The following is a 19211-nucleotide window of genomic DNA, read 5'->3' on the forward strand; positions in this document are numbered from 1 at the left end:
AATGGGAGTTGCCTTTCCCATCTCACCAGTACGAAATCCTCTCACCCTTGATTTCTTTCATATCCTTTGGCTTGGAAAATTTGGAGCTTGTTGTTTGATACTTGGAGGGTTGTAGTTGACACATTGCTATGCCCTTTTGATTGGGTCTTTGTCAAGTCCAAAAAACCCCACTCCTATTATTTTTGATTTCACTTCTCGTATTCAGAGGTATCTTGCTAGACGGAGAGGTCTCCTACATTGGCAATTGGATCTTATTCAGCACATTGATCTTATTTCCAAGGAGGACTTGGTTCCTTGGCATATGGCAATTTTTGTTGCTTCTTTGCTGCGACTTTTGTACTCTTTTTAATTACTTGATATAATATAATTGCTCATTGAGAGAGAGAGAGAGAGAGAGAGAGAGAGAGAGAGAGAGAGAGAGAGAGAGCAAAGTACGATTACGAAAAAAAAAGAGAGCAAAGTACATTAACCATCCATGGTATGTCCCATCATGGATAGACAAAGAAAACTAAGAACTACAATAAAAACACGACATAAAGATGCAATCAATGTGCACAAGAGCTCATGGCTCTTCTACAATCTACAATATGCCTAGGAGGGAGAGAGACACTTAATGCTCTAGTTGTTTCATGGATATCTATTACAAACAGCTTTGAGCCTAGAAGTAAGTAAACTCTCTGCCAGCATTCTTCCTTTGAAATAGGTTGGCCATGTGTACGCAGCTCATATCCAATAACTCAATGATACTGTACATACTGTATGTGTACGTAGCTCATATCCAGTAACTCAATAATACTGTACATACTGTCATTTCCAATATCTTTTGTGGGCCTATGGTCATGTACAAGACCTATTCTGTCCAAACAGGTCACATCATACGCCAAGTAAAACATGAGGCCTGAGTAAGTCTCAGCTCTCAAGCTCCTTGTGGAAGTGGTCGCATGTGTCACAGCATGATGAGGGTATCTTAAGTGTGATGCTGGCAGATAGGTGCTCCAGCAATGTCACCATGCGTGTCCAGATCCATCTCAAAACCTGAATTATGTTGTGCTTTCCGCCTTTCTTCTGATGCATGTGCAGCTTCATATAGCTGTTTGGACATAATTGGACCTGTTTGATGAACCATATCTGCAAATGTACTAGCTTTGCCGTTCTCTGATGATAGAAAGAGAGAAGTAAGTACAGAATTTTCACTCGCATTCACTTTATTGACACCCAAGTAGAATGAAATTGATCAGGATACATTCTACGGCTTTTTAGTCGTACACAACATCTTATTTTCCAAACAGATAATCAAGTGTCTTTCGAGATGCTAATGGAGAGTTCTATAAATCATTATGATTTGTCAAAACTGTATATAAAATACCTACTTTGATGGTCCAGAAGACTAGAAGGGGAGTCGAATTCTCCAATACAGCCTCCTGCAACAAGGATCATTATGCGGTCACAATCGATCACAGTGTCAATCCTGTGAGCAATTGTAAGCACGGTGCAGTCATTAAAGGCCATGCGAATTGTAGCCTGAATAAGCCTATCAGTTTCCCCATCCACAGCTGCTGTAGCCTCATCCATCACTATGATTCTTGACCTTCATGGATTCATGAACAATTGTATACTCAATATGTGGATTTGATAAAAATAGTGGGAAAGTAGCCATTTTCTTCATGAAACAAAAAAGAGGCATATAACAGACAAGAAACGAAACCTTCTTAAGAGAGATCTGGCAAGACAGATGAGCTGTCTTTCTCCTAAACTGAAGTTTGCCCCATTGTCTGTTATCGGACTGTCAAGGCCATTGCCTAAAGTCTCTATCTTACCCATAAGATGTACTCTTGACAAAGCCTCGTAAATATCTGGGTCAGAGTACACATCAAATGGATCTAGATTGAACCTGAGAGACCCTTCAAATAAGATTGGATCCTGCACAATATCAAATAAATCACCATGCTTTTGGAAGATATAGCGGTACAATAAAACACGTCCAAACAGATCACCTGGGGTATAATTGAGAGACGTTGACGTAAGTCATCCAGTCCAACAAGCTTAATATTAATGTGATCGATAAAGATGTCTCCACTGCATTTTGAATTCTCAACCATCCGGAAAAGAGCTGCAGTAAGACTTGATTTGCCAACACCTGTCCGGCCCAGTATGCCTATTTTCTCTCTTGCATTGACCTTGAATCAGGAAAAAGTTTAAACATGAGCCAAATGCATATTTCCATGCTGCTTTGAAACAGGGAAAAAGTAATGTTGTCAAAGTAATTCCTCCACCTTGAAAGACACTCTATTCAAAATGGGAGGTAGATCTTCTCTATAAGTCATGGTGTATTCCTTAAACTCAATTTCACCATTGGAGGGCCAGAATTTGTCAATGATTCCAGGGCCAGTGGTAGGATCTGCTTCAGACTGAAGATTACAGTAAGCATGGATTCTTTCTACACTTGTAAGATAGTTCTCTGTTTCTGCTGCTTGTCGAACTGCATACTGAACAAATCCGGTTACCTGCAAGCTCTGAACGAGAACAATTCCTGCAAGTCAAGATAGATTAGGGAAAAAACAGATTGACACTAAGTTACAGCCACACGGTTATATATACATGCATATCTCTACCCATCAGTCTTGAGAATCTTATTATAACGAGTCCAAGCTTTCTACCTATGAACATCATGAATTGAACTATGATCGAGTAGCATTGGCTGGCTATTATTTTCTATTCATAAGACCTTAGACATAAATGCCAATCAGACTCGATGATTATATCATGATAGCTCAAGCACGAGAAGGGGGACACAATAGAGAAAAGCTTTGACAAAACGTGCAATTCATATCCTAGCAAAGTTTTTTAGAGACATTAACCCTGCAAAGTTTTTTGGGCACATTAACCCTGCAAAATTTAACAAGCCCTTGAGATGGAGAAGGATTGTATGAAATCAACCACAATTACAATGTCTACTTGAGGAATTACTACATCTTTCTATGGTTTCTTACCACCATAGGGTGCAGAGCTAATAGATCCATGTGAGCCAGCTTTGGAGTTTCACAGTATGAACAAGAAACTTCCATTCAGAAATACTATGACCCACAATTTCCAGGATGAAACATAAATAATCAACTATAATAGGACACAGGACTGCTTACACTGTGACAGACACACCGATGCAGAAAAACTATAATAAAAAAGAAAAAACAGAGGTGAAAATATCCATGCCTAATAATGCGAACTCTTATGTGATGAGCTGTCGCCTTGCTGTCATAAAATCAACCATGTGTAACTTTGTTTACCATAGTAATCATGTGACAACTAAAGCAAATTTTCAGGGGTTTCATTACATATGCCTATTCTTTATTTCTACGATCATCATAATGTGGAGAGTTTGTACCTGCAAGGCCTGGAGAAATTGAATTCTTGAGGAGGACCACAAGAATTGAGACAAATGTTACACATATAACTGCCACAAAATCCAACCGTATGCCCAACCAACGTGCCATGTGTACAAATAGAATGTAAGAACGATGATTTGCATCTATCAATGATACAAATGCATCATGCATTTGATCTTGGACACCATAAGCACGAACAGACACTATTCCCTGTTTAGAAGTAAAATGCATGGTTAAAAACCAGATCACATCCAACAAATGCTCATTTTGTTACACAAATTACAAAGTCAGAATGGCTGCCTTTTAACATTAGGTCAAATTTTAGATCACCACAGTCTATCATCAAGATTTCAAGTGACAGAGATGTCAGGATTTGCATCTTGATGATACCATGAGACAAGATTTGTCAGTGTTGGAATTCCTCTTCTAGCAACTCTGGTCCACACTACGGCATCCAATCTTTTGGATGAACTTGCACACACAGTACCAGATTCCATTAGCGTTAGAAAAACAGTTTCTTCTTCCAGCCCGAAAGCGATTCACATCTTCTATATTAAATAAAATGTTCTAATACTCCCCTGAAAGCCAAAATTCTGCTGCACCAAATCCCACAAAAGGGAACAAGAAGTTCTCTTATCTATTAAGCTTGGGTCTTTTTTCTATCTTAGTCTCTCTTTTGCCTTTTATGAAGGATTTTGAATAACAGAATAGTGATATTTATGAAGGGCCTTCTGGCCAACTAGGCCCTATCACAGTTAAGTAGAAAACTGCACAAGAAACAACAAGGCAACTAGGACAAGAAAGAGTGGAACAAACTATCTTCAAATTCATTAATTAAGTTGAATTTTGGGGCTGTTTAAATAAAAGCTAATGGTAATTTAGCTCCAACACAAGTCTGAGGTTTCATTTCCCGAATGATGGACTTGTGTGACAGAGCAATATACACAGCTATTTTTAGGCAAGATGTTACCAATGTGGCCTCTTAACAGCCAGAGCATCGTAATCTCTCTGATTTTCTGTGTCACATTGATCTTTGGCATATTCGGAAGACATGTAATGCCTTCAGTTTTGATTCAGGCTCAGATATCTGTAGTTATGTGAGCTGCATCCTTGGACTGTTGTGGCAAGTGGGTTCCATGATTTTGTTGGTGTTGTCCTTAGGGAGGTGGCTTTTCCATGGTACCCAAGAAATTTGGGGCTTTTGCAGAATTTGTTAAATTTCTGCAACATTTTCCCTTGTTTGGCATGGAGCATACCTCACATGCTCTGGGGGAACACACAAAGTATAGAAAAGACCCCATTGCGATGGGTACAAAACATGGATTAGCAGTACTCAATGGCATTGCTAGCTATCCCTTGTTAGGTGCATTCGCATGCTACTCTCACCGACATGGTGCCATCACGTGGATAATGTACCAGCATCCCCAATGGTTACTCCCAATATCTAGTATCTACAATCTCACGATGTCTCCACACCCTATTAAAGTTGCAGTGAACCATGCTTACCTTACATTTACACTAGATCTTCGGTTCATATAGGGGAAGACCTCCCACAGTTTTTCTAGGCTCTCAAAGTACTATGGGTATCACTCTGGAGAGCTCTTCAAACTTCCACACTCCACTATATGAGCTAACACAACATTTTAGTGAGGCCTTACATGTAGCAACAGATACAGACTTCCGTCATTCACAATGCACATAGTGAGCTCCCTCTTGGCTGATGCCCAGGAATAGCTAGTTTGATGATGAGCATTGCAAGAATTGAGCTCACTTGCAAAGAGAGGTGGCTTAGAAATCCACTATCCACAAAGAGGAAAAGCTACTCTTTGGATGACTCTACACAATGGAAGAAGAGAGCTTTCCTAGGGGGTCAGTTGGGGAGTGACTTGTACTAGTCCCTTGTTGACATAATCTACTTGCTTGTTTCAATGTTGTTGTTATGAGCTGCTGGAGCAAGGTCTTGCTCCACACAGCAGTGAGAGATGCACCTATTGTGACCGAGCCTTGTTCGAGACAATGTGCTTTCTACAAACTATGAGACACCCCCAAAATAGGTACTGTAGATTAGACTTTGAGTCCTCGCAACAGTTAGTAATAGACCTCAACTCAAGGGTACTTGGTATTCACAAGTTCATGTCTGGTTTGGTTAAGTGGGCTCAATCCTAGGCACCGCCACCTTTGTCATGCAGCTTGGAGGTGTTATTTCATGCACTTAGCCTGGATGAACATTTGTCCCGCAAGGTTCGGTGTGCTATTGGTCAGCTCTGAATATTTTCACACCAGCTCTGGGTTGAGATAACTAGATACATTTGCAAGGGGCACACACACCAGTGGACACCCTATGCCAACTTTGCCAAGAGGAGGCATTGTGAGAGGATCATTAGACAAGTTTCTGCTTGGCGTATCAAGGGACCAGAGACTGCTACTGTAGCCTCTTTCACAGTACTCGACTTGTGCCACTTCGGATTGTACCTACTGAGTTTTGTAGGCATTGAGACTCTTAGTTGCACCAGCAACTGAGCTGACATGAGGAGCCCACACAAAGAGTCCTCATAGACATCTTCTGCCCCATGGGGCTGCCATATGGTGCAAGGCATACTTTGGTGCCATTGGTTGCAGTCCCTTTGCTAGACCTAGGGAGCACACCTGTGCTGTGAGGTGATCTTGGACAGAGCCATAGAGATCATCATGGCCCGGGCCTATTTGAGAGACACAAATATAACATTATATGGTAAAATACTCCCATCTCTCCCTCCCCTCCTGCCTTTTTCTTCCTTCCACCTAAACCTAATGCATCTATTCAAACCCACGGAGAAGAGAGACACCATGATGACTTATATCAAGAAATGTGTTTAAATCTAAAATCTTCCAGCAGATGGTCAAGCCTTATCTAGCATTAAAATTTGTAAAAACTACCTATTGACATAAACTCTACTTACAGTTTATGATGAACTTTATAACATACTGTGAAAGTTACCTACTGACGTCAGAATGAAACAAATAGCATAAAAAATAGGCCTGCTTCGTATTGCAAGAATTTATTCATTGCAAATGTATGTGATGATGATGACAATCCAATTATTCGTTTTTTGCTCATGTGTTTATAAGATTATTCTAGATATGCACATTACAGATCCAATACACACAAGTGCAGTCTATTAAGCAAGACTGAACTAATTTAAAAGCCTGAAAGAGTTTACTCATACCTGAAGGGTTTGTGAAAAATGAGCATACATAGGCGATCTTGTTATTGCTTCAAGCCTTTTCAGTTCACGTGATACTGCCACGTAATGTTGTTGAAGATAAATGAAGACAAGTAAAAAAGGGGGAAATGCTATTAAAAACCATGGAATCAGAACTGCAATGATGATCAGGCTCCCGAAGCTCGAAATTGTGTACTCCAAGCATTGCTGCAGAACAAGCAAAGTTACTGAACACTGATAGCTGCTGTGCTACTCAGCCTCATGTGAAATGGGATTTGATCTAACTAACTTTTTCACAGCCAATCTGGAATAATAAAAGCATGGTGACTTGCCTGCGCAGTGTTAGGGAGTAATTCATCTACTAGAGCCTGATCCTTACTAAACCGATTCAAAATCCTGCCTGCAACATTCTACAAGATAGCAATATGATAATAGAAAGAATACTGGCATTACATGGCTTCAATATAATAAAATACAAACACAAAGCAATAAATATAGCTCACCTGGTCAAAAAAATGTTGTGGTGAACGCAGTACACGTTCTGCCATATGATCATGCATTTTCTCAGCTCCAATCATAGTTGCATGCATGAACAAAAGTGCCCTGAGGAGAGAGAGGATACATGCACCGATAGCAAAGCTTGCATATCCTGCTAAATAGGCTTCTGGCTGCAGATTGTACTTTCCATCTGTCCAAACTCTAAGCCAGTAGTCTACCATGACACGTACTGTCTGCCCAAATACAAAGACCAGCATGACAAAGGAGAAGAGAGGAAACCTGCATAAAAGAAAACAAATTAACACTTAGCGTGAACAGAACTTTTCTTTTTGAGAGAGAGAGAGAGAGAGAGAGAGAGAGAGAGAGAGACCCTCCAGACGCTTTGCCATAGGCTACCCAAGTGGAAATTTGTATGTTGCCCTCTACCCGATCTTCCTCCACTGTAGATCTTCCATTGGCTCCACTCGATTGTCCATGTGTGTTTTGCTTTCTCATAGATGCTCCCTTTTGTTCATCATGAAACTGTATACTCTTTTCAAATGCCTCATCTCTTCTTGTGGATCTGCTGATTTCTGCATTAATTATGAATTCAACTACTTCTGAGAGGACAGGCTTTGTTTGTTCGAAATTTGGAAGAGCAAGAAATCTTTCATTAATACCATTGCTAGTCTGGGACGCAGTAAGTTCTGCTATTTGACTCTCTTCAGCTTCAGCAACACCCCCATTTGTAGCTGAGAAATGACTAGTATCCTTTTTACATTCTGTCATAGCTGGATCATGATTGCCTGTACCTGAGTCCTTGTTTGATTCGACATATAAATGACCCTTTTCTATTCTATAGTTATAATCACATATGTCCAGAACCGTCCTATTGTGTGTGACCAGAACAACTGTCCTTCCTTTTAAAATCCCTTTGAGGACATGCTTAATTAAGTGTTTTGCAGTTGGTACATCAACTGCTGCAAGAGGGTCATCCAACAAAACAACAGGGGCCTCACTATAGCATGCCCGAGCAAGACTGATACGCGCTTTTTGCCCTCCACTTAAGTTTATGCCCCTGTCTCCCTATATGTCCAGAAAACACATTTAGTCAAAACTGCAAGTAAATGGAAGCTTCACAAAGTCAATGTTGTAAGATTAGTCGTCCATTATTTTGAGTCAGATTAAACTGCTAGTTGCTACAATTTTCGAAGAACACCACTATAGATTTGCTCATTGTATTAAGAACTATAACTGAAGTAGGTGTTGGAGGACCCTTTTTGAGACATGTAAATGGAAGAAACTTTGAAAATAAACATCTATTTAGATTTGCCATGGAAAGTGGGAACTAGTGTTCTGCAGGTTAGGTCATTTATTTGCTCCTTACTTCAATCTCCAATCCTCAAGAAGTATGCATCCACATGCAATAATGCTCATGTTTCTTTCATAAAGGATGGCTTATCTATCCATTCCAAGTTTGGTCATCTGCTGCTCGTGAGTATCCGCGTTTGGTCATTTAAGGTTTAGGAGAATTTGGTAAACTAGTACACGTAAGCATTACTAACATGTACTTCTTTGCCTATCCTTGCCATTGGCCAGGCTAACATCTTACAGGAAATTTCCTGCTCTCTAGACTTACCTTTACTAGAACTTTTCATGCACCAATTCCTAGGGGACTGTTTACTCTACTCAACTTATTCTTGCTATACGGTTTTGCTCCTTGCTTCATGTTCTTATGCCCTTCTGCTCTCCATTCGCCATGTGATTCTGCTGGCATTCTCACAAAATTTATACAAAGAAACTATTTACTTCATAGCTCGGTTCACTCCCTGATGAAAAAATACGGAGTAATAGTTCAAAGAAAGTGATGTGAACTTACATGCTTCAAATTAATAGTCTCTATTTTCCTCTGGCTTTTCTGATCTTATTTTACAAGTCTAGTCAAGCTTGAAGTGCAAGAAACAGTTGTGTCAAGCTAGTGCAAATGAACATTACAATCCATAGTGGAACTAGAAAATCATTTCAAGTTTAATTTCATATTTGATCAGCATGGAAAAAACATACAATCTCCGCCTCATGACCGCCTCTGAATTGTGAGATATCGTGTTCCAAAGCACAAGCTTCTATGGTTTTCTGGTAACGGCTTGGATTGTAAGGACTTATAAACAGAATGTTACTCCTCACAGTATCATTCAATATCCAAGGTTGCTGTGGTACATAAGCTACATGCCTTTGTATGAAATATGTCCCTTTTAAGCACTGTGAGAGAGAAAAAACCATTGTCAAAGTAGTGCCAAATGTGCTGTAAATAATGTGCTCAAATTTACATATAGCAAAGTGTTCTGTGAGAATGTATCTCAAAGACATTAAGGTTTAAAGGACCCCATGTTGGGCTGATAGAAAACTCTAAAGAACCAGTAATGTATGTGAATTGAAGCTTCAAGTTTCAAAAATACTTTTATGTTCTTAGCAAGGTAGACTCATTAGAAACACCAACATGGCCTAAATCAATGACGGACCATACCCTGGACATGTCCATGGTCATTCTGTGGACAATATTTTAATCATGTGGATGGCTGTTATCTTCATAATTCTGTCCACTCACAGCTCTATAGTGCTCATCATGTCAACAGGTACCACGACTTATGATTCTACAAGAGCTACCCATATTTAAAATAGAAATGATAGCTGAAGCAAGATGCCACGGTTTTCTTACCCTATCAACTATGTAGAGCTAGCCTTTAGAATAGGTATTGGTATATTGAGAATTCCAGTGGTATGGAGGTGTACATTGTGAGGATCAAACAAAGCATTAATTTGCTAACTGGTTTTAACCACAACTACTTCAATTGCTCTTTCATGCGATGGAATAATGCCATCAGTCCAACCTCCCTACAGTTTCCCTTCCATCGTTCAAATGAATTACTCAGATGATTGTAGTACATATAGTTAAGACTTGTCGAAGCAGTCTAAGCACATTAACCTCACTGATAACATGAAATCAATCCCCTCCTTCCCTCTCCCTCGCACCCACAGAGAATCTCCACCCAAGCTCTGCTTTAGCATAATGTTTACCATGTTGCAACACGCCCATGCACGGTTAGTTCCTGGAACTGAGCTTACATCTTAACTTTACCTTTCCAGCTCTTATCTCATCACTATCTTTCTGTTCTCTTAAGAGGCATTTGTCCTGGAGGAGCTTCATCCAACATTAGAGTTTCAGCGCGCTTTACAATGTTGCATCACACTTGGATCTTGCCTTTAGCTTTCGAGCTCGTAGCTTGTTGATCTTTTTTTTTCTCTATGCAAATGATGTATCCCATGAGATGGTTGTATATCAATCTATACAACTGTCTAATCCTTTCTCTCTTTTTCAAATAGATAGCTAACTGACATGATGTCTAACTATGTAGTGCTTTGATCACATTGTTACTAGGCTAATAATTCCACATCAACAAGAAAGACATGCTCACCTGCATTTCCCCAAGAATACCATACAAAAGTGAGCTTTTTCCACTTCCAACAGGCCCATGGATGGAAATCAGCTCACCCTTTCTCACATTTAAAGTTATCTCTTGCAAGCTTCCTTGATCCTCCAAAACAGCATTAGTCAGAACTTGTTCTGGTTTGCATTGAAGATCTTCTCTTTGCAAACTCTCATTTGTTAATAAAATTGGTTCTATAGAATCTCCAAGCTGTTTTCTTTCTTTGACACCCCAGGAAAATGTACAATTTCTGGCAATCATGGCATTATCTGGACCTTCACTGGACCACACCTGATGGCATTAAAAAGATTAGTATACCAAATATACAACAGTGAGTTTTTAAAATTATGATAAATATTATAATCTACTATTTTCCTCAGAAAATCTGAGCATTTCTATTTAAGAAAATGAAGCTTCCCTTAAAATATCAGGTGGTGATGAGAGAACTGCAAAATGGGAAGATGCCCAGGAAGAAATGGAAATTAAGAAAGGTGAAAATTACTACTGACTCTTTTTTTGTCTAATAGTCAACTCTTAGCATGTTAGAAACCCAAATGCAGTGAAGTCCCACCATGAATTACAAAGGCAAATGGGATTACAGAACCTTAGTTCCTTCTAAGGGTTGTCTCCAATAGAGAATACTCTTGAGTTATTTTTTGAATGAGAAAGGGATCTTGATTTTTTCCTTTAAAGAGAGAGAGAGAGAGAGAGAGAGAGAGAGAGAGAGTGTGTGTGTGTGTGTGTGTCCTTTTACGAAAAGAGAGAGAGAGAGAGAGTGTGTGTGTGTGTGTGTGTGTGTGGTGACCTGTCGATTACAACCTGACTGCCGCCCTGACCAGCTGCCTCGTCCAGGCCCATTCACCCTGTTTGTCTGCTTGTCTGCACCAGCCTCCACGTCCCTCTGCTCTGCGCCAAGTCTGAGCGCCCTGTCCCAGTCCTGTTCACCCTGCAGAAACGGGGGATGACTGGGGCTTCAAGCCTCCCCTTTGTCTGCTCCTTTGCCTGCCCTCATGCCACACAGGGTTGGTGTTTCCTGCCCATCCTGCCTGCCTGGGGGGCCTGCATGGTCACTGCCTTCTGTCCGGGCTTCACCTCCTGCCTGCGCCACGTGGCCTGCTGGGCGCAGGCTCTGTGCGCCTGCTGCAGTGGCTGCTGTCAGCACTGTTGGCATAGCATGAGTTGCTGACAGCCTCTGTGACTCCATGGAGGGTTCCAAGATGGTGCAAATGGATCAGACTCCTGATGTTTCGGGTGCAGACATGGACCTGGAGGAAGCTGCAGTGGAAGAAGAGATGGTGTCTTGCACCAATGAGATGGCTTTGATCTCTCCTGAGGCTCAGCCATCTGTCAAACGCAGCAAGCATCTTCATGAACAATTTCCTACCATCCATGAGGTCCCCAACCCAGGTGATTCTGCTCAATGCTCTTACACCCAGGTGGCTTCTCCTTTGCAGGACTCGCAAGAACCTAATTGGGAACAATTGCTTGAGTTTGCCAATTCTATGTTGGAGGGTTGAGCACAATCATCAAGCTATTCTTGCCTGTTGGGTATTTCACTCACACCTCATTTACGCCTATGCTCACATAGGAGTGTCGGTGATCCGTAGGACACTGGGGCACTTTTTACTCTCAGCATGAGAGGTTTTTCCCCTAGACTTATGGTATTATTTTGTATGTGCTTATGACACACTTACGGGCACTTACCATGTTCGGGTGTGAACACCCCTACAACCCTAAGGTTTAAGGGTTGTACCTTGTACTTTCTGCAACACTCTTTCACTCTATTGCATTGGGTGTTGTGTTTCACTCTCACATTGTCTATTGTTCTCTATGTGCTGAGCTTTGATCCTGCCTTCTTCTCACATTTGGTATCAGAGCAATGGCTCTGCTCTGCTCAGCTCCGCTCAGCTTTGGGAGCTTCTGACTCAGTCCAACCCTATTCCTTGTCGCCATCCCCCCTGCCCCCCCCCCCCCCCCCCCAGTTTCAGCACTATCTGCAGCAGCACCTGCAGCAGCTCGATCTGCTTCTCCTGGAGCCGCCTAACCTCGCCCCTACAGCTTCCTACCCTGAGACCATTGCCCGCTTGGACTAGTGCCCACCCCCTGTGCTGCGCCACCTGCCAGACTGCTGCATGCCTCGCCTGTGTCTGCCTTCAGCACCGCCAGCGTTTTGCCCTGCGACGCCTCTGTTCAGGCCTCGCCAGCTCCTCCGGCTCCTGCCACAAGTACTTATGGTATTATTTTGTATGTGCTTATGACACACACTTACGAGCACTTACCCTGTTCGGGTGTGAACACCCCCTACAACCCTAAGGTTTAAGGGTTGTACCTTGTACTTTTAGCTTACACTCTTTTAGTCTATTGCATTGGGTGTCGTGCTTCACTCTCACACTGTCCATTGTTCTCTGTGCTGAGCTTTGATCTTGCCTCCTACTCACATTGCGTGTGCAGAGGAAGAGATTTTGGATATATAGGTGAATACTCAAGAGGTTCTTCGCTCCTTTTTTACCATGAGCAAGGTGTCATTCTCTTCTTCACCAGCTAGATTCCTGTCCTCACCTGGATCCGTCAGTGGAACATCTCTTCTTCAGGTCCATTATGTGAAGGAGATTTTTGCTGGTCCGCATGGTTTCTATGATGTTGTGCTTCATTCTCCTTTGGCACAAGATTTCCTTCTTGCCAAGCAGCCCCTCTTCTTTGAGAAAAAGTTGGTGCACATTGTTTCATGGCGTCCCATGATAGACTTCCAATGTTTGCTCAAGCAAGCATGTCCAGTGTGGATGGAAGTTGATCATTGCCCCGGCGATTTTCTAGGCCCTCCTCAAGGATGCTATGGCTACAGTCGGTCATGTGTGGTGCCCCCTAGTCTGAATACAGCCAACAGAAATTGTATATGCATGCTATGGGACACAGCCAAAAGGAGACCTAACTGGTTGCCCCTCAATTGCATTGGTATGAGGCCTCTTTGGTTTCGGCTCAAGTGGTGTACTTTTTTTGGCCACTGTTTCTCTTGTGTGGTCAATTGGATCACTTTGCAGCAAAATGCCCAGATCACAAAAATACTTTGGTGGATCAGCCCCTTGATAAAGAGCAAAGTGCACCCTTCAACTCTGTCGAGCAACAAATTGTTTAACCTACTCAATCGAATGTGAAGCAACTAGCTCCTTCATCTACCTTGGAGACACAAGGATGGTCAAAAGCTCAATCGAGTAAAGGTAAAACAAAGGAGGCCCTTGTGCCCATAGTACCTGCTGATCCCTCTTCATCGTAGGAACCCCTTCACACATATTTGTGTCACTGAGACGAGTCTTGTGATGCACCTACGGTCTGAGCTCCTATTGCCCCCAAGGATCCACAGGCCCCCAAACAACAATAGCCATAGCATTGTGTTCGCAGTCCTCCAGCCCAGTTAGCTTTTGATGCTATTGGTTGAGTCATCACACCTTGGGATCGCAAGTCTCCTAGCTCAATCCCCACCTTGCAGATGGACCTTCCTCCTCGCGGGTCAAACATCAAAGGCCCAATCCCTTTATGGTGCTAGGAGATTTCTTTGAAGATGGAGCATTAGAGACATTGACAGCAAAATCCATTGTATTTGGTTCATATATGATGGCCTAATACCCTCTTGTACTTTGTAATCTTGTTATATTGTACTTTTCTTTAATTGATATAATTACCCATTGAGAGAAAGAAAGAAAGATAGAAATATTAACGTCTACATAAGGCCAATGTGGCCTATGAGACAAAATCTAGAGTACATCCATGTCTAATGTCATCTCATCAGTAAGGTAAAGATAACATTATAAATAAGTGGATGGCCTATGAAATAATACTAAAAATAACTATATGATGAGACTATACTAGGGTTGAACCATGTGTAGTGTTATTCCATCGATAAAAAAGAAAAGGAAAGGAAAGGAGAACCAGATCTGATAGAATCATGTACAAAAGTGTGGTGGGGACTATGGGCTGTAGCTGATCTCAAGATCTGCACATGATCTCAGCTATGATGCGGTCCCTAGCTGCTTCACTGATATGCCTGGTGGTGAGTCTGCAGTGTCTCATGATAATGGCTCTAATCCGACTGTGGTGTGGTCTCCTCGAATGTGGTCCTGGTAGACGGGGTCGTCATGCTCGACGAAGGGAAGTGTGGCTCTATCCAATGTGACACCACGGTGTGGCCTGTAAGGTGTCTGGTGGGGTGGCTTTGTCTCTGCTAGGTTGGTAGTATCAGTAGGGTCGGTTCTGTAGAAGAAGTCTATCACTGCTCTTTGTGTGTGTCCCTCTGGGTGAGCTGGCCTCCTGTCTCGCAGTAGTGCAGTTCGGCGCCTCTCGAGCTCTAGGAGAAAAAGACCTAGGCATCTCTAGTCCTCATACTCCATGACGCGACGAAGGAGTCCAAATCCATCATAGAAGAGGCAGTGGTACCATCCTTGTATGTCATAGTATACTGTGCATTTGCATATGTAGTGCTCCTCCGTCTTAGGCTCTCGACCACAGAGCTGGCAAGTCCTATCCTCTGCTAGGGTATTTGTCCATCTTTCTGTCTCCATCTGAAGCCTATGTGAGGAGATGCGAATCTGTCCGATAGCAACCCGTATGCTATGGGAGAGATGGGTGTCCATATATGCTGGCCGAATAGTGAAATCATAATCAGAGAGAGACAACAAATGACTCTTGTAGAACTCCATCCTCGATCCTAGAGGGAGTGGTGGATGGATCCATGTCCTTGCTGACTCAATCCTTAAGATATCAGCTTTGGTCACCTGGTTCAACTCTGATTGGCTGAGAGAAAGTGTAGGGCAGTCAAGGCTATAATCCAAAGGTGGAAGACAGTCAATATCCAAAAAGAGAGAGAGAGAGAGAGAGAGAGAGAGAGAGAGAGAGAGATTAATGTCTACATAAGGCCAATGTGGCCTATGAGACAAAATCCAAAGTACATCTATGTCTCTGTCATCTCATTAGTAAGGTGGAGATAGCATTAAAATAAGTGGCCTATGAAAGAATGCTGAGAATAATTGTACGATGGGACTATGCTAGAGTAGAACCATGTCTAGTGTTGTCCCATCGGTAGAAAGAAAAAAGAAAACCAAATCTGACAAAACTATGTACAAAAAATGTAGTGGAGACTATAGGCTGTAGCTAATCTAAAGGTTTGCACATGATCTTAGCTATAATGCGGTCCCTAACTGCTTTATTGATATGCTTGGTGGTGAGTCTTCAGTGTCTCAAGACAATGCCTCTAATTCAACTATGCTTTGGCCTCCTCGGATGTGGTTTTGGTAGACAGGGTCATCATGCTCAACGAAGTGAAATGGCTCTATCCAGTGTGACTCCACGATGTGGAATGGGAGGTCTCTTGCAGGGTGGCTCTATCTCTGCTAGGCTAGTAGTGTCAATAGGATCAGGCCCACGCAAAAAGTTTGTCAATGCTCTGTCTAGGTCCCTTTGGATGAGATGGCCTCCTATCTCACAATAGTGTTGTGCGGCACATTCGAAGCTCCAAGGTGAAGAAAGCTAGGAATCTTTGGTCTAGAGAAGAGTAGAGCAGTGCACGGCATAGAAAATCAGTAGATTCATGTGAAGTGCATGATTTGGAGGAGACCTGGATGATCAGAAGGGTGAACATAACCTGTGTACTTTGCTGCTACAGAATTCATGTTTCAATTAAACAGTGCTTTTATCAATGAGATGACAGTGCCTTGTGTTCCGAAGTTCAACCTAGTCTTGATGCATAGCCACCAGTGAAATGCAACAAACATGCTTCTAATGCTTTGATGGAAGATTGTGACTCATGAGGAACCTCCACCAGATGATCACCAACCATGCTCCTATGCACATGCCACATCAACCAGTAAGGAACCGCAAGATTTAGATTGGGAATACTTGCTGGAGTTTGCTAATATGTAACTAAGAGATTATGTCGAGCACAATTGTGAGACCTTCCATGTCCAGGATCAAGATGATGTTTTGGAACCTGCTCTGGATCCAAAGATAGTATTGCATTTACTTTTGGCTTTTATGAAAGAGGGATTATCCTTTTCTTTATAGGCAAAATCCCCGTGCTTTCCTGAATTCGCCCGCTGGTTGAATTCCCTTTTGTTGAATTGGCTTTGCTTTACAGGCCGAATCTTGATGCTTTCCTAGATTCACCACTAGTTGAATTCCCTTCTATTGGGGTGATTATGTGGAAGATATTTTTGTGGGACCATATGGCTTTTATGAAGTAATGTTAAAATCAGCCACACTCCATGATAATCTCTTAGCCAAAGTGCCTTTGTTTTTTTATAGTTGCCTTGTTCATGCCATGTCCTGGCAACCGTTGGTTGATTTTCAGTACTTGCTTCAACAAGAGTGCCCGGTGTGGGTAGAAGTGGAAGCTTGGCCTACTTTGTATTGGCCTTTGCTAAAGGAAGCTATAGTAGCTATTGGTACGATCTTAGTGTCTCCTAGCTTAAGGGCCATAGATTGCAATTGCATGTGTATATTGTGGGATACCTCTCATAAGAGGCATAACTGACTACGTCTAAATTGCCCTTGCATGCCATCACTCCATTTTTGTTTGAAATGGGGCACTTTTGCTGGCCATTGTTTCTCTTGTGGGCAAGTGGGACATTTGTATGGCTGAATGCCTAGAAAAACATGTAACTTCAAAGGTTGGGAGTGATTGGGCTATTAATGAGGATCTTATGGTCGACAATCTTTCAGATGATGAAGCCCTACCATGATCAATGCAGACAAGGGGAAAAAGCCTATGCAGTCTTTGGATCACTTAAATCAAGGTTGGGTGTATGTATGCCCTAAAATAAGTAAGAAGAGTGAATTTTTAGCTGCATGCGATGAAAAGATAAGGGACTCATGGCACGTCCAAATAATGACATGGTCTCTTCTACCCCTCGAACACCTTTTGCATCAAAAGGTTCTACACACTGTTTTAAAGATACGCCGGCAAGACTTGCCTTTGACACATAGGATAAGGTGATTACACCATGGGATTGTTGCTATCCAAGGTCCCATCCCAAAAAAGGGAGAGGATCCCTCTAGCTCAAAATCTGCAAGTCAGAGGATGAACTCATTTGCAATGCTGGTTGATTTTCTTTATGAGGGAACTCTTGAATTGTTAGTAGAAAAAGTTAAATTGAGTCAAAATCAGAGCCTCGGGCCCGATCTTCTCTCTCTCAATAAATACGAAAGTTGCCACATGCAACATGCATGGCATTTTCTTGTGCATTGAGTAGCATGACATGTGGTGCATTCTGCTTGATAACCAGTGGAATGTTTTATGTAGTGTTGAGCATAAGAGTCATGATGATGCAGGCAAGATTGTGGACTACCATGGGTTTTGCTTGTTTTATGCTAGGGGACTTTGCACAACATCACTCTAGTGTGCTCATGGTCATTCATGAGAGATTCCAGCCAACTTGATCAAGAATGATGTGTATGGTCATTTTCTAGTGGTTTAAATCACATGCAAAGGGGAGGCCCTATGGCTGGTGGGCCTATATGCCCTGAATGATCCCTTGTCTAGACATGGTTTGTGGGACAAACTAGCAGCTTGTTGGGCACTTAGTAAACCAAGTTTGCTGATGGGAGATTTCAATATGTGTACCGATGCATCACAATCTACCTCTGAGCATTTGGTGATGGATGCTCTCAAGATTCGTGTTTGGCATGAACTTGCTTTGAATGTTCTTAAACAAGATCTTTGGTCTTCGCTTTGCCCATCGGATCTCGGATTTACTTTTCACTCGATGCAGCATATCACTACATGGCCTAGACTGGATTGTATCTACGTCATGTATGATGATCCCTTCATGCCACAAATCTTGGACATGCTTTGCAAGCCGCTTCTACATCAAGGTAGCACACTAAAACATACCAAGGAATCATCAAATTGAAGGAGAATGACAAACCCTAGCATCTTTGCATCCCCCACCACATCTTCTGCTTTCCAACCACCACCATCACCATAAAAAACCTCCCCTCATCCTCTCTAACATATGTCACTTGTGTCTTTCTCTTTCCCTATCTCTTCCTCCTTCCACCACACACCTAATCCTCTCTATACTACAAACCGTTCTTCCAATATTGCTATGTTGGACATGCTATACTTTTGAGATTATGTTTTGGTAATAACTAAAATTACCCTTTATGGAGAGAGAGAGGAGAGAGAGAGAGAGAGAGAGAGAGAGAGAGAGAGAGAGAACCAAAGTTATATTAATGCCTACAAAAGGCCAAATCGGCCTATGAAACCAAAATGTTACATTTGAAAAGTCAAGGAATTTCCCAAGTCCCAAAATAGTTATTATCTAATGCAATGACTAACCAAATGGAAAATAAATAGTAAGCAATACATAGCTCATGAGTACAAAATGATGTCTAAGCATGAGAGAGAGAGAGAAGAGGCTTAGAGAGAGAGTCGCGATGACGCCGCCTGCGTGTCCCGCCCTGCCGTCGACCGGATGACTGTCGCCCCTACCCGCCATCGTTCCTGCTCGCTGTTGCGTGTCACACCAGCGGCTCCTGCTCGTCGCGGTCCTGTTCGCCATCGGAAGCCTGTCGCTTGTCAGACGACTGCCTGCCCCTGTCACGTGTCCTCTCGCCCACCCCTGACGACTGCCTGCCCTGTCCTGTCAGACGACTGCCTGCTCTGTCGCCTGTCC

The 19211-nt window shown here is 42.3% G+C and overlaps 1 protein-coding gene across 3 annotated transcripts in view; it reads right to left on the bottom strand.

The window, feature by feature from the left end:
* Positions 1-428: 428 nt before the first annotated feature.
* LOC148017458 (uncharacterized) overlaps positions 429-19211 on the bottom strand; it is a 45761-nt gene continuing 26978 nt past the window's right edge. For 2 of the 3 annotated variants that reach the window (XM_087662974.1, XM_087662976.1), the window contains 12 exons: positions 10537-10839; positions 9128-9322; positions 7455-8149; positions 7090-7363; positions 6919-6996; positions 6590-6793; positions 3383-3593; positions 2274-2530; positions 1995-2177; positions 1706-1920; positions 1371-1588; positions 429-1155 (listed from right to left, as the gene is read on the bottom strand). In XM_087662974.1, coding sequence (XP_087519100.1) covers positions 968-1155; positions 1371-1588; positions 1706-1920; positions 1995-2177; positions 2274-2530; positions 3383-3593; positions 6590-6793; positions 6919-6996; positions 7090-7363; positions 7455-8149; positions 9128-9322; positions 10537-10839 — 3021 coding nt within the window. In that variant the 3' untranslated portion in view covers positions 429-967. The remainder of the gene's footprint in view (positions 1156-1370; positions 1589-1705; positions 1921-1994; positions 2178-2273; positions 2531-3382; positions 3594-6589; positions 6794-6918; positions 6997-7089; positions 7364-7454; positions 8150-9127; positions 9323-10536; positions 10840-19211) is intronic. The other variant, XM_087662975.1, reaches the window with a different exon arrangement.

This window comes from Lygodium microphyllum, chromosome 22 (genome assembly GCF_053477565.2).
Source record: "Lygodium microphyllum isolate KBCC chromosome 22, Lygodium_microphyllum_v1.1.10, whole genome shotgun sequence".
In the NCBI taxonomy this organism is placed as follows: Eukaryota; Viridiplantae; Streptophyta; class Polypodiopsida; order Schizaeales; family Lygodiaceae; genus Lygodium; species Lygodium microphyllum.